The sequence below is a fragment of the Bactrocera oleae genome, chromosome 4, assembly GCF_042242935.1.
Source record: "Bactrocera oleae isolate idBacOlea1 chromosome 4, idBacOlea1, whole genome shotgun sequence".
Classification (NCBI taxonomy): Eukaryota; Metazoa; Arthropoda; class Insecta; order Diptera; family Tephritidae; genus Bactrocera; species Bactrocera oleae.
The window spans coordinates 55,733,508-55,747,476 of NC_091538.1; the positions used below are offsets into that span (position 1 = coordinate 55,733,508).

General features: G+C 36.1%; 4 protein-coding genes across 4 annotated transcripts; 2 read left to right on the plus strand and 2 right to left on the minus strand.

Moving 5' to 3' along the window:
* Positions 1 to 6,133: 6,133 nt before the first annotated feature.
* Positions 6,134 to 7,051, minus strand: ETH (Ecdysis triggering hormone). Its single transcript, XM_014240286.3, has 2 exons — positions 6,739 to 7,051; positions 6,134 to 6,678 (listed from the first exon to the last, which is right to left on the minus strand). Exons 1-2 carry the CDS (start codon positions 6,931 to 6,933, stop codon positions 6,265 to 6,267), a joined length of 609 nt encoding a protein of 202 aa, XP_014095761.2. The 5' UTR covers positions 6,934 to 7,051; the 3' UTR covers positions 6,134 to 6,264.
* Positions 7,052 to 8,763: 1,712 nt separating this feature from the next.
* On the minus strand, positions 8,764 to 10,429 carry Orc4 (origin recognition complex subunit 4). The gene is made up of 3 exons (XM_014240289.3): positions 10,153 to 10,429; positions 9,686 to 10,095; positions 8,764 to 9,616 (listed from the first exon to the last, which is right to left on the minus strand). Exons 1-3 carry the CDS (start codon positions 10,333 to 10,335, stop codon positions 8,842 to 8,844), a joined length of 1,368 nt encoding a protein of 455 aa, XP_014095764.3. The 5' UTR covers positions 10,336 to 10,429; the 3' UTR covers positions 8,764 to 8,841.
* An 81-nt stretch (positions 10,430 to 10,510) lies between these two features.
* On the plus strand, positions 10,511 to 11,514 carry wac (wee Augmin). The gene is made up of 5 exons (XM_014240290.3): positions 10,511 to 10,603; positions 10,661 to 10,705; positions 10,755 to 11,022; positions 11,083 to 11,182; positions 11,251 to 11,514. The coding sequence occupies exons 1-5, from the start codon at positions 10,600 to 10,602 to the stop codon at positions 11,335 to 11,337; spliced, it is 504 nt and encodes a 167-aa protein (XP_014095765.3). The 5' UTR covers positions 10,511 to 10,599; the 3' UTR covers positions 11,338 to 11,514.
* A 730-nt stretch (positions 11,515 to 12,244) lies between these two features.
* Positions 12,245 to 13,251, plus strand: RpS15 (ribosomal protein S15). The gene is made up of 4 exons (XM_014240291.3): positions 12,245 to 12,363; positions 12,564 to 12,649; positions 12,710 to 12,932; positions 12,990 to 13,251. Exons 1-4 carry the CDS (start codon positions 12,355 to 12,357, stop codon positions 13,113 to 13,115), a joined length of 444 nt encoding a protein of 147 aa, XP_014095766.1. The 5' UTR covers positions 12,245 to 12,354; the 3' UTR covers positions 13,116 to 13,251.
* The last annotated feature ends 718 nt before the right edge of the window (positions 13,252 to 13,969 follow it).

The window sequence follows — 13,969 nt, forward strand, 5'->3', positions numbered from 1 at the left end:
AATTAAGTCCTGAAAGATCCTGCACAAAATATCTCTTCTTGCCAGAATTTCTAAGTCTAAACAACTTTAATCTAATGAGTATTTGAGAGCGAGATCTCTTTGGACACAAATCGACAAAAGCCGATCATATGAAACCGCAACTCCCACATAACAGCTCTCTTGCGAATTGCTCAAACTCATAACCGGCGTTGTTCGAACTCACCAACGATATTTTCACTTAAAAGTAATATGATGTTGAAATAAAATAAAAAGTTAAAATTTAAGTAATTACACTAACCATTATAGTTGTCGTCAATATTTGAGAATTTTTCAAATATATCAACTAAAGCCAAAATACCGATTACGTATACCTGTTTCACCCACACGATTTTTCTAACTAAATACGCAGTTTGCATGTAAACGCCTTTTTATGTAAAGAAAGGATTAGATGTGCAACAGTGCAAATACTTGAAAATGCCAACACCTTCATATAAAAATAGTGATAACAAGTGTCAAGAAGGTATTCGCCCATAAATTGTGCACAGCGAGTTAAAGAAGTTTTTGAGTAAAAGCAGCGTGACATCTTGCGCTTGCGAGTGGCACACTTTTCACCTCTCAACTCAACTACAACTGGCATAAAGTTGAAAAATACTTTAAACAATGATTAATTACTTATTCATGACTCAGCTGAATTGTAAATTCGTAGCTCACAAATTAGCAGATTCATAAATCGCGTGCGCATCGTGCATCACATACACACATGTACAGTTGTATGCGCATTTTTAGTAGCCTTTACTATGTACATATGTAGTTCCTTTAAGATTTGGTGCTCTAGCGGCGAGTTCGAAATTTCGTGTATGACTTTCTATATCGGTAGCCGTCAGCCGAATTTCATTAGCACAACAAGCGTGTTTTTATTGCATTTTATGAATTTTTAATATTTAGTAGTCACTATAAATAAATTGAAGCAATAGGTGATTGCATCTTTCAGACGCTATAATTGTTATTATTGTAGTATAGGCCCGAGTTAAGAGGTTGGTCGTAGCTCATAGTAGACTACGAAACACCTACCAAACACATAGAAAAACTTCCTGACAGTCAAGCTTGGCTTGACCATACGCCGGCTCACCGCTTTTCGATTGGGACGGTAAATCGCAAAATGAAATGCAATCAAGGAGTTTTTTTTTGTTAACTTCTTTTTTCGTCCAGTTTTATTTTAATGGTTCCAAACATTTTTGAACAATATTTATCTGCGGGGCAATCAAAACAGTGCTTACATGCCGGTCTGACTCGACGATTTCCATTATTTTATCGATATTTTCGACAATTGGTCTTTCGGAGCGTGGTTTCTCTTTGACATCAAAGTTACCGGAACGGAATCGACGATACCAAATTTGCGCATGATTGGCTATTACATACAGTAACAGGACTATAAACACTATTCACATTTTCGCCTTTATATATAAAAACTGTAAAATAGCAGGCGCACATTTGACGTGTGTTCAAGCAATGACACTGGGAAACAGTAGTTTCATTTTTTGAAGTTTCTTACCCGATATTGTATGATTTTGTCACGCTGATTCCAAATCTGTAGTCAGTTTTTTTCCAGCAGCTCTAGTTTTTGAAATATGAACATATTACATTTTTAGCCAAAAATACTACTATTTTAGAATTAAAGATATTGCTCTTACTTAACATGAAAAAAACTTTGTTTTATGTGCTTCTCTTATATGAGAAATTCCAACGACCCTGGTGGCATCGCTCTTTTACAGTGCGAATGTCCTGATGAAAGCATGTAAGTCGCCTAACTTTTTTGGGAATCAAACAAACTGTTTTGTCAAACCTAACTTTATATGAAGAGGGAGGTAATACAATGCGGTCTATGGCTACTAGAGTGGCATCCATCACATTCACATTACCCGGTACGAAATTCACTTTCAAAGGCCAAACCTTTTTAGTCCAGCGTTCTGCTTTGCCTCAGCTATCCCACAAGCGCATGAAACAGGGGTATTTGGTATATCCTCCTTGTTGACCTAAAAGAAAATTTACCATTTTAACATCGCATACTAGCCGGTATGCATATTAGCTAGTAACGTTCTAAGTATTTTATTTTCCCAAAGTAAACCAAATAGTCCGCATTTAAACATCATTCTCTAAACATATGATCACCAAAAACAGCTTAAAAATTATTCGGATCATTTAAACAAGTTTTATTTAATAAAGACAAAGCGATTTACTTATGAATTTTAGTAATTTTTTAATTATGCAAATTATATGCAAGGTGGAGATTGTTACCGAAGTTTCCTTCTGAGTGTTATAAACTGCGTGGCAAACTTAATAAACGTTTACCCTGCGCAGGGTATAAAGAGTCTTCAAACGAGTCGATTATATATTTCAGTAATACGTAAACCAATTAAATTTGTCTTATAATCCGTCAAAAAGAAAGCTCATAAGAAGTATGCTAATTAAATGATCATGCTACGATAATATTTTAATTGGCTTTGTATTAACTCGGCTATTATTCCATAATGGGTTAAGCAGCATAATTGAACCAAAGAATAATAATATAAACAATTGCAACAACACACGTCACAACATTACAACAAAACTGTGCTAATTGTTTGTGTGAATTGCACGCATCAAAGTCATAAATCACCCAGTTCTTCGAGCAACTTCATGCGCATAAATATAGTACTCAACAACAAGTAATGTGACAAACAGCAAACCGACAAATAAGTGCAGCAAAGTCACACTCACACACACAGCAGTGCAATGCGCATAAGTGGAGTTGTGGAAAGTGAGAAAAATTGCGCACCGATCTACGGTGAAATGATAAATGAACGCCTCATGATGTGATAAAAATTGAATTAACATGACACCGAAGCGGCAGCGCGCTTTGACAGCACCGCTCAACAAACACAATATGTTCCCCGCAACGCCGCCCGCTTCACCTTCTAATGCTCAGCCACCAGCAGGCGTACTTAACCACTTGTCGGTGCAAGCGCGGAAGGCTTGTTAATTATATCGGAATGCTCCGTACACACCGCTTACTGCTACCATTGCCATTTCCTCTGGACCGCCTCGACACATGCATATGTGTATATGTATATACAAATGTAAACGGAATGGTGACTGCTGCATAGGTTGTCCATCTGCATTGCCTACAAAATAACAAAAGTGGCAAATGCCACTTGCCGCACCGCGTGTGACTGCTGCTAAATGTGCAGCAAATCTGTGCAATTAAATTGTGCAATGACATTGTGTATTAGCATAAGTTTGCTGTGTTAGTGAATAGAAACACCCCCTCTGCAACTTAATACATACTAACTGCTGAATGCTTGCGAACTTGCTGCAATGGTAAGCGAAATAACGACATTGCTGCGGCGGTGACTTGCCAAAATCGCTAGATTTGTTGTAATACGTTTTTGTAATTGCAAGTATATGTGTGTACGAGGGTAGTACAATAATTATTTAAGCTCACCGCCCGACAGCGCATCTATCACAAGAGAAAAGTGCTATTTTGTAATACATTCTAGTAAACGGCTACTGCCTAAATCTCAGGCGAATCCAACTCGTAGTTTTGTTTTTGCCGCATATGGAAGCAGATGGATCGCGGCTTTTCGAAAAATGAAGCACGAGCAATATCGGTCGAAGATTGCATTGTTGTTTTTGTACTCAACAACAAGTAATGTAATAATTTTTCTTCGATGACCATACCACCTGTGTCCTAGGCTTCGAAAAGAGCTACCACGAAGGATAGTGTGAAAAAAGGTCACCACTTGTATTGGCAGTTTACTTTTTGAAGATGCACGAAATAGCTAAGATAGTAGGCTTCACAAAAGGTCGCGTCGGTTAAGCACAATCTGAAGGAGTTTTTGAATTATTTTGTGATCGTCGAAGAAACAAAGATCCACTGGTAGATACCAGAATCCAAGGATCAGTCAAAACAGTAGACTTTACCACGCGAACCTGCTCCGAAGATAGCGAAAACTGTTCTATCATCCGGAAAGGGGATTCACAAGGTCTGATATACATCGACTACTTGGAGTAGGGCAAAATGGTCAGAGGTAATGTGCGAAATCATTGATACGAATTTTTCAGGTGTAGTAAAAAAAGTTGGATAATCGCAGAGTCAGCTGTACCGAGCTAAAAGGAGACCATGTTGAGACACCATTTTTCAATATTTTCGGATTTCTTTTCTAGCCAAAATATTTATGCGACCGCCCTCGTAAGTATACACACGCACACACACAAGCGCTGCTAACTGCATTGCTGTGCATTTTTTAATGGCATTATCTGCGAAACAATGCCACATAAATATTATAATTAATTTTAATTTATACACTAATTAATTAGCGCCATAATTTTGCACAATTTAAACTGGATGAAAAGTTATAGCATTAGTTGTGCGCATTGTTGGCTGATTTGTTGGCCGTGTAGATGTGTCACTAGGTAAATGTCAAAGTCTCTTGGTGCACACTGGCACTTGAAGTGTCTAATATAATGCCTGACACGTTGTTTTTTTTTCAGTCTTTCGTTATTTATTCAAACGCATTGCTTTTGTTTTTGTTTTTTGCAAACGCCTTGAGTGATCAGGTGTTTTGCGGCTGCCATTGTGTGTTGGGCTAAATGCTTGCGCACCGACATTGCTTGAGTCACATTTGTTTGGAATAGTTTATAATGCGGTTTTCCTATTTCTTGGTTTTTGCCTTTGTGTGTATGTGTGTTTTTACTGCGCAGCCGCCACCTGCCAATCACTCTTAGCATGTGCGATACGCTGTCAATGTGGTTGTATGCGAGTGCAGTTGCAACTGTTATTTGACTTCAAGTGTTTGGTGTGTCCAAAGGGATTTGTCAGTCAAATTGCTTAGGTAGTATAGTGAATAAGAGCTATTATATAACTAGATTATAGAATATTTATACATTCTCATTAGTGGGTTAATTTTTTAGTTAGTAACGAAATTGAGAACACAGAGTAGTAATATATTTGTGAAAAATGTATGCATCGCTTGGTAGCGATCTTAAACACTCTCTTGTAAGATTATAAAGAATCATCACTCCGAAAGTTTGCAAAAAACTATAATAAGAAGTGTAAAGATGAACGGTTCTTTAAAAAAAAAAGAGACCAAGAACATTTAATCTAAATGTTTCATAATTCGATCTAACCTCCAAAAGTATTATATATAAATTTCACAGCTATCGGACAATTGGGTAGTTTAGGCAAGTTCTGGTGTTAAAAAAAATAGGTGTTAATGAAACACAGCTTTTAGAGGAAATCATTGCGTTTGATATCAAAAAATTACTTGAAAAGTGCTCTCCAGACGTTTTCTCGCTGAAGCACTCACTCGTGTTGGTTTACCAATAACCTACAGGCTAAATGAGCACCGAAGGCGATGAACTCACCAGCCGTGCAATACTGTGACTTTGAATGACCGTTGAATTAAGTGTCTTGAGATAGCTGACATTCTGAAGCAAAGCTGACATTTAAAGCAATTTGTTAGGTATTCGAAAACTCTGTATAAAGTGGGCGTCCCACGTACAGTTAGCCAAAAATATCAACGAATGATGATCCTAAGCATATCTGATATCACGTTATTCTCAAATTTCAACAGTATGCTCGCTGGAAAGGCATTTAGCGACAAATAAGGGGAAATTGTCGAGATTTGGTCGAAGCAGGCTCACCGAGTGAAGACCAATTATTCGACTGTTCCTTGATCACCTTCTTGAGCAGCAAACATGGCTGTCTTCTCAAGTACGACAACGACAGCTCGATGTTCGCCATCGAAGGAAAACAGTCACCGCATCCTAGCTCTCTCATTGCTCGGAAATTCACGCACACGGCCGTTACTACACGCATTCAAAATAAGGCTACGACAAAATTATGCTCATCTGACTTTTAACAGTAGCCGATATTGTACTACTTGATAGGAAATCTCTCCTGCTATAGCAGCACCACCGGGCGATAAGACTAAGTACTTATTGGACCGCATTTGTGCATGATATAAAATAAACTGGCAAGAATAAGATTTATAAATTCGATTTGTGAGACAAAGAGAAGAGATGGTATGAATCCGTTCCTACACAATGATACTATGCGTAAGTGTAAACTCGCGCCTTTAAAGTTAACCAGCTGAGCATTAAGAAAAGATATTGGTCGATTTAGCCCATTTGCTACGATTTTATTATCATTGCACTTAATACTCTATTTTTGACTAGATATGCCCCAACAATAATAGGTTACCATATTTAATGCTCTGTAATACTTTCTGAAACGCTTGCATATTTCTAATCCAGTTGATTGTAGCGCATAAAATCTCCACCATACTTCGGTGCGTACATCTCGTCCACATCTTTGTTGTAGTATATATAATCATTGCTGTTGGTATTCGATACTAAAGGCGTAAAGCCACTGGTCAAATCAATATTAAGATCGGCCTTCAGCCGTTGATCTGGCTTACGACCCAACGAAATCAGCTTGCCGTACAATTCAGGGTCTGTTTGTAGTGCACGATCGAAATCCTTCCAGTGTACGAATTTTATATTATCCGCGGCGATTGCATTCTTATTCAACAGCTCGATAAGTGTATTCGAAGTGACCGGCTGCACCAGGCTGTATTCGCGTTCGGCAGCCGCAGCTGCTTCGGCTGGATTCAAAAGCATACGTTTAGCTAGTGAAGGCAAAAGAGTGTCGTCTAGATCCTGAAAAATTAAACAATTCTATTAATGTATCCACATACTTTCATATTATATCATCTTTACCCCATAGCCACGTCGTCCGATGCGCGGTATTGTTTTCATATTCTTCAAGAAATAGCTGTCCGATCGTCGTCCCAGGCGCGGCACATTTTTAGTGATCTTCAAGAAGAATCCTGGACTTTCATTGCCCTGACAATGGTTTGCTAGAGTAGTTAGCAAGAGCAAAACGCCAAATGTTAGCAGCAAAGTGGAATGCATATTTTCTGTTTTAGATGGAGCTGAAGGTAATACTATTTGTTGTTTTGGGTACTGCTACTAAGCATTCTAGCCTGCTTGTTGCCACACTGTGTTCTTGGTCGATATGACAGCTCAATTTATACTTAAGCTCATACCGATCGCATAACCGAAACAATTTATGCTGATGCCGAAATCATGAGGGAATTAGCATTATCGATCGGTTTCGTAGAGAGCATTGATGATATGAAAGTTGAAATGACCTAGATATGTTGGCATGCGGTCTGGGAAATTGTTATCTTCACACTTTTTAAACTTGTAGAATACATTTAGGAGTATATGTACATACATATGTATGTATATACTTAATAAAATATTTATGTAGGTCTCATCCACATAGCTGTACATCTCCATATGTAAATCGATTTATGATATGCGAGGTGTGTTAAAAAATAACGGGAAACATAATTTTGTAAAAGAAATATTTATTCATTTGTCTATATTTGTATTGTCGCCTTCAAAATAGTCCCCATTCGATAATATGCATCTATGCCGGCGCTTCTTCCAATAGTCAAAACACTTCGCAAACTCGATTTCTGGGATAGCCTTTAGCTCTTTCAGCGATTTTCAGCTATGGTATCTTGTAAAACTTCCACCCTTTAAGATTCTCTTTATTTTTGGAAAAAGAAAAAAGTCTGGCGAATATGGAGGCTGGGGCATCGTTACAGTATTGCTTTTCACCAAGAATTCACGAACAAGCAACGAAGTGTGGACTTTGGACTCTTCAAATCTGCGAAATTTTAAAATTCTTATTAGTTCCTGAACACACCTCGTATACTTATATACCTATATACAATAACTCTAAGTGCCGGTACTTTAAAAATACAAATTCTAATCTAAACCTAACTTTTAAAGCGTTTTAAAACTGCGATTCGGGTATATGATCCCGAAGTTTTAGACCTAATCGAGACACTTATGACTTATTTCTCATAGCCAACTTCATACTCCCTGAATATGATATTAAATAACAGTATAAGGACTTGATCGCAAAGCTTTCGGTCTTTGTACGGATCATTATACTTTTGCTGTGGTTTGGGTCTATATAACCAGAATATACTCTGATTTATATATGACTAAGTACTGCCAACTTAGAAACTTTGTCCAAAAATTACTATTTGAGAAAGGTCTGATGACGTTACAACAACATAAAACATAGAATTTACGTCAGTTTTGACAAGATGAAAATATCAATTCAATCCGATAAGGCCAATTCGTTCTTGACTACTGTCACGTCTACATAACCGAATTTTATGATGCGGCCAAGGACTTTGAAGTCGGCAGTATACCTAAAATTATTTGAGTATTTGCTCTGCCACCCAGATTTACTAAACATATAGCCAAGAACTGTCAACTCAGAAACTTTGTCTATAAAAACTATTTGTTGCTGTAGCGGCATCTAATAACATTAACGGATTTTACAGTTTGATGGCTTTTTTGACTTTATTTTCTAATAAGAGAGTTCTGTATACTAGGCCAAAAAGAAATTTTAAAATTTAAGGACAAAAGAAGTTTCTGTGTTTGAACACAGTCTTAATTTATATTCAATCTGAGCAATGGAGACGCTGTGTCACAGTAGAACGGCAAAATAAATATTTGGTTGGCAATTTTAGAATTTAAACTAATATTTGTACCATAACAGGAAATAACAAAGCTAATATAATTGTCACCAGAGCTAATTGTCACGGATGTTGGTATGAATAGAATAAATGCGGCAGCAACAATTGCTTACACTTCTACCGGGTTGGCTGTAACAATATAGTGTAGTGGCAACGTTCTGAATAAATTACCAATAACTCAATTTCAATAAATTTAATACGTTTGACTTAAAATACATAAAAAAAAAAATAGCATAATCATACAAAGTGTTTCAGTTTAAATTATAGAGCTCTTTGCCCATTGCGCCACCTCCGTTGGGAGAGCTTGATATTTTTGTACGGCATCATTTATCTGGCCATAAGTTAGCGCCAGGCGGTGCATCTCAAAATCTTTTTGTACTTTGCCAACTGAGTTAGTAAGTGGTAATATTACTTCCATATGACGCAGGCGCTCAAATGCTTTCAACGAGACGGCGCGTTCTATGCCTTGCATGGTAGTCGACACTTTTGCAAATTTTGCAAAACGCGCGAAAATTATTTCGAAATTGAAGGGATCGCGATCATAGATTTCGGAATGGTGTTTAATAGCAATGACGAGACACAATTCAAGCACGGATAAGCCACACAGTAATTCTACTCTCGGATCAACTGTGTAGGTTGCAACTATTTCGGACATCTGCTCTACGGTGATATTTGGCAGCGCGTCTGGATCCAATTGCGACACAAGGCGGAATAGGAATATTTTAAGAAACGATTCACTCTTATCGATTTCATATAGAGTCTTTAACGAAGACACTGCCACAGATTTTGCATCATCTATTAACACAGCTATGCCATTATTCCAAGCTTCAATATATTTTCTGTTAAATTTATACTTAGCAGGATTGAAATGACAACGATGCATTGTTAGCTCAGTTGAATTCAGCTTTTGTACATGTGATATACGTTCTGCGATTTGCTTCAACTCTCTTTCGTTGGGTATACTTAATAAAGTCTCGAACAGATCCAGATACTTTTCGAAATTATCAGATGTCGGAAAAAGAAAAACTTGTCTGCAATAAAATATCATCATTTCAATATAACTAATTTTGAAATTCGGTTTCTGTTAAGTTCTTTTTTACCTATGCGAAAAGCGTGACTTTACTCGCTTCTCCAACAATTCGATGACATCCAGGCGACATGTTGCTCCAATCACACAAATCGGTGCTTGCGCTGACTGTGACACGTCAAACAAATTGTATAATAACGTCTGATTGTGATGAGCGCAGAAAAGATCAAATTCATCTAATATGAATATCACACTTTTAGAACGTTTATTGCCTGATTTCAGACATGCCAATAAAAATGCTAAATTTTCTGCAAAGGAACCAAATGCTTTTCCATTGACAGCATTTTCCAATTGCATTTGGACTGTGATCGATTTAAGTGCCAATTTGTCATCTGTGTGTAGATTGCCATTTAAATGCACAAGCATTGTATTTTGTTGAAAATCTGTGCATGGCACAAGATCACTTAGCACTGCATTAATTAGCTATAATAGAGGCAATTATAATATCGCACATTAATTTGTATTTTCATAAGGACTTACAGTGCTTTTGCCTGATCCACGCGGGCCAATGAGCAATAGTGAATTTGATTCTCCCAATTCTGCAGTACGTTGTAGCAATTGCCTTACGTTTTCACGCTCCGCCTCATGACCGTGTAAAGTTGTATAATCACGTTGTAAGCGTTCTTTTAGAAAACGTCTAATTTGTAATAAATCGTCATGCATTCTTTTAATATTTACTACGTAAATTTACTTTACGAAAAATTGTTTAGAAAATGCATCTACCAAACAGCTGTTGTTTAGTTAAGCGCCAAATAAGTTTAATGCATATTATTCAAATATAGACGACGCTGTTATAAGTGGTGCTAAAATGTACAAGATTGTTCCGCTTATAGTGCTGCCAAGTGTCATTCTATTGTTTTGACGTTTAACTGAAAATCAAAATAAACAGAAATTTTGTCAGCCCGCTTTGGATAAATATAAATTATAATGGGTAATATGTAATGGAGATTGTTTTAATAAATTAAAAATTATAGCGCATTTTTATTAGATCATTTCCAGTTGCAAGATGAAGTACAGGCACTACAAAAACTGCGTAAGTTTCCTTAACAAAGCTGAAAAAATCTTAATAACTTGCATTACAGGCGAGCACTATGAGCATCAGCTGCGTCTTGTGGGACTGGAACTCTGTGATCTGCCTGACGATGTTTGTAACTTATTAGAAGAATGTGCAGAATTGCAAAAGTTCACACAATTGCATGACTTACACTTGGAATATCTGAAGGAATTTTATTACACAAAATTGAAAGAACATTTGGAAAATGGTATAACCATCGCTAAAATGCAATCAGAAATCAAGGAACAAGAACAACAATTGCAAAAAGAAATAGCGGAATGCAATTTACTTGAAAAGTAACTTCATCTTGTATAAATATAAATATAAAGTAAAATTATTAATTATAATGGTTTTAGATTTATAACATCTGTCAATAAGCGACTGATATCCGAATCAGAAATGCAGCGTAATAAAATAATGATTGAAGGAAAAATTCAAAATTTGCAGGAAAGACAGGTAATTAATATTAAAAATAATGGAATCGTAAAATATTTTAACAATTCTCGAAATTGTAAATTTTTCAGTGCGGTTTCAATGTACCTGATGATTTAAATATAGATGAACTTGTGAAAAAAGTGGAAAGATTAGAGAAATTGAAGCAGAAGGAATAATAATTTTCATTATGTTTACATTACAGTGCAAATCAATAATTTAATTACAAGTTGTTATAAAATTGGTAACGGGATGTGAACATAATTAAAGTATTAAATATTTAGGGTTCTATAGTTTGTAAAACTGTAAACATTGTAAAATTGTTTAAAAAAATGAATGTATTTACTTTATCCTGATTTGCCGACTTTATAATTCTATTCAGCTTATTTTAATAATCATAATTTAATGTAATATAAATTAACTAAGGTTTCGTCTACATGTGAACTAGTTCGATAAAGCCCAGATTCATATCAACTACAATTTCACGTCAGAGTCGCTTGATACTTATGTGTGTATATGACCGTTCCCACAACAGTCGGCTATAAGTGACCGGAAAAGACCCTGAAGTTTATACGGCCAGGGACTGTCAACGCATCCATTCCTCGAAATTACTGCAAGAATGTCGTCTGCCGCAACAACAACAACTTTTACAATAGAGGTTGTGATTTCAAATATTTACATACATAAGTTTTTATCCGATACACTTACAAGATTTTTAAACATTCAAATATATTAATTTAGTTTGTTTCGAATGTCAAACCACCAATATCCGAATTCATCACAGCTACTACATTTTTTTTTATCGGTTTTAATTTTAATTCCGACAACTATTAGATTCTGCAACACCCCTAATTATTTACAAATTTATTAATCGAATAAGCCTAATATGGCTCGTTATTAATCTTTAATAATTTAAATAAATATGCTGCCGTAAAAGGTGCTTAAGAAATATTTATTAGAGACCTGCATAATTAATATGCCCTTGAAATTTTATAATTACACATTTCATTTAAAAAAAATGACTCAAATCAAAGAAATTAATTGTAATTCAGTTCATCATGCAACCCTGCAAATTGACATTCAAAATAAACAAATCAGTACTACCAACCTTGAGATCTGCAATTATTGCTTTTTTTGGTTTGGTAGCACTATTCCCTTGAAATTTTCTTTCCGTTCTGCAAATCAGAAACGTCAAGATGGCTGAGGTAAATTTATAGACAAAAATCTTAAAAAATGCATTGCATCCGTGTGTTTAATGTGCTCAATTGTTCAAAATATGTGTGAAATATGCCTTGGTGTTATTACATTTGTGTATATTTGCATCTCAAAGCACATTACATGACGAATGACAGAAGAAAAACTTCAACTATTACATTGTATTCATAATGCATCTTTCTAAACACAGGTCGAAGAAACTCTTAAGAAGAAGCGTACCTTCAAAAAGTTCACCTACCGTGGTGTGGACCTCGACCAGTTGTTGGACATGCCCAAGTAAGTTCTATTACAATTGTATTGCATTATCAATGCTTCATGTTTATCTATTATTTATAGCAACCAGTTGGTTGAACTGATGCACAGCCGTGCACGCAGGCGTTTCTCCCGTGGTCTGAAGCGTAAGCCAATGGCATTGATCAAGAAGCTGCGTAAGGCCAAGAAAGAAGCTCCACCAAATGAGAAACCAGAAATTGTGAAGACTCATTTGAGAAACATGATTATTGTTCCCGAGATGACTGGTTCCATCATCGGTGTTTACAATGGCAAAGACTTCACACAGGTAAATTAATCGGTCAGTTTAAATATACCTTATGTTTATTAATGACTTTTATTCTAGGTTGAAATCAAACCCGAAATGATTGGTCACTATTTGGGAGAATTCTCGCTCACCTACAAACCAGTCAAGCACGGTAGGCCCGGTATTGGTGCCACCCACAGCTCCAGATTTATTCCACTTAAGTAAATCCAAAAGAAAAGAGAATCAATACAGACACCTCTCAGCGATGCATATTGCATTGTGCTGTTATTAAACGCTTGGACGTTGTAAATTATAGAAATAAAGGAGCCTATGTTTTTTAAGGATTAACAAAAGAGAAAAATCGGTCTTATTTGCAATGTTAAATGGTGGTTTTTTAAATGCGCAACGAAAAAGTGCTTCAAACATTGAGATTATGTGTGTTTATCATCAAGGTATAATATCAATAACCTGTAAATTGATGGCAGAGCTTTAATAGTGTATACGCCGAGCGTCATTAACTTTTAATAGGTATATTAGTGTGCTATGGTGTTATTTAACAACGGTATCTTATAGCAAAGTTCTACCCTTTGAGAAATGGATTTATAAATCTCAGTCTGTGCAGTTATATATACTCGACTGTAATGGGAACGAATTGCTTCCAAATGATTTATAGCGGTATAAAATATTCTGCAGACAGTTTTGTTAAATTGAACCACGATGGTAATAATGCTAAGTATGGCGTCATTTCTTTGGATCAACCCTATCAGTTCGATTGAATATACCTATGCCAATAGATTCCGTAACGTTTAGTGTGACCTTATAGGATGCATTAGTTCGATTATAGTACAAATACTTGGCGGTGATCATTTCTTACCGAAAGTCAGTTCTACGAAACCAAGGTTCCGGCTTTTTTTGAGGCAACTCGACAGCATTACTTAATATAACGATATTTTGTGTGGGCAGTTCAAAATTTTATTTAATGTTCTCTCGCGGCTTCAGGTCCGTACATTTATGTGAACCATTACTTTGTTGCAAGCAGGAACGAAATCGGATATTAATTTTTGTCAAAATGATGCTAT

Excerpts from the sequence above, each read along its gene's own strand:
- ETH (XM_014240286.3), bottom strand. The coding sequence starts at position 6,933 with ATGCATTCCACTTTGCTGCTAACATTTGGCGTTTTGCTCTTGCTAACT. Across the intron at positions 6,679-6,738 it reads TCGGACGACGTGGCTATGGG|GATCTAGACGACACTCTTTT; the intron begins GTAAAGATGATA and ends TTAATTTTTCAG.
- Orc4 (XM_014240289.3), bottom strand. The coding sequence starts at position 10,335 with ATGCATGACGATTTATTACAAATTAGACGTTTTCTAAAAGAACGCTTA. Across the intron at positions 10,096-10,152 it reads GTGGATCAGGCAAAAGCACT|CTAATTAATGCAGTGCTAAG; the intron begins GTAAGTCCTTAT and ends CCTCTATTATAG. Across the intron at positions 9,617-9,685 it reads AAGTCACGCTTTTCGCATAG|ACAAGTTTTTCTTTTTCCGA; the intron begins GTAAAAAAGAAC and ends ATTTTATTGCAG.
- wac (XM_014240290.3), top strand. Across the intron at positions 10,706-10,754 it reads ACAGGCACTACAAAAACTGC|GCGAGCACTATGAGCATCAG; the intron begins GTAAGTTTCCTT and ends CTTGCATTACAG. Across the intron at positions 11,183-11,250 it reads AAAATTTGCAGGAAAGACAG|TGCGGTTTCAATGTACCTGA; the intron begins GTAATTAATATT and ends TAAATTTTTCAG.
- RpS15 (XM_014240291.3), top strand. Across the intron at positions 12,650-12,709 it reads CAGTTGTTGGACATGCCCAA|CAACCAGTTGGTTGAACTGA; the intron begins GTAAGTTCTATT and ends TATTATTTATAG. Across the intron at positions 12,933-12,989 it reads ATGGCAAAGACTTCACACAG|GTTGAAATCAAACCCGAAAT; the intron begins GTAAATTAATCG and ends CTTTTATTCTAG.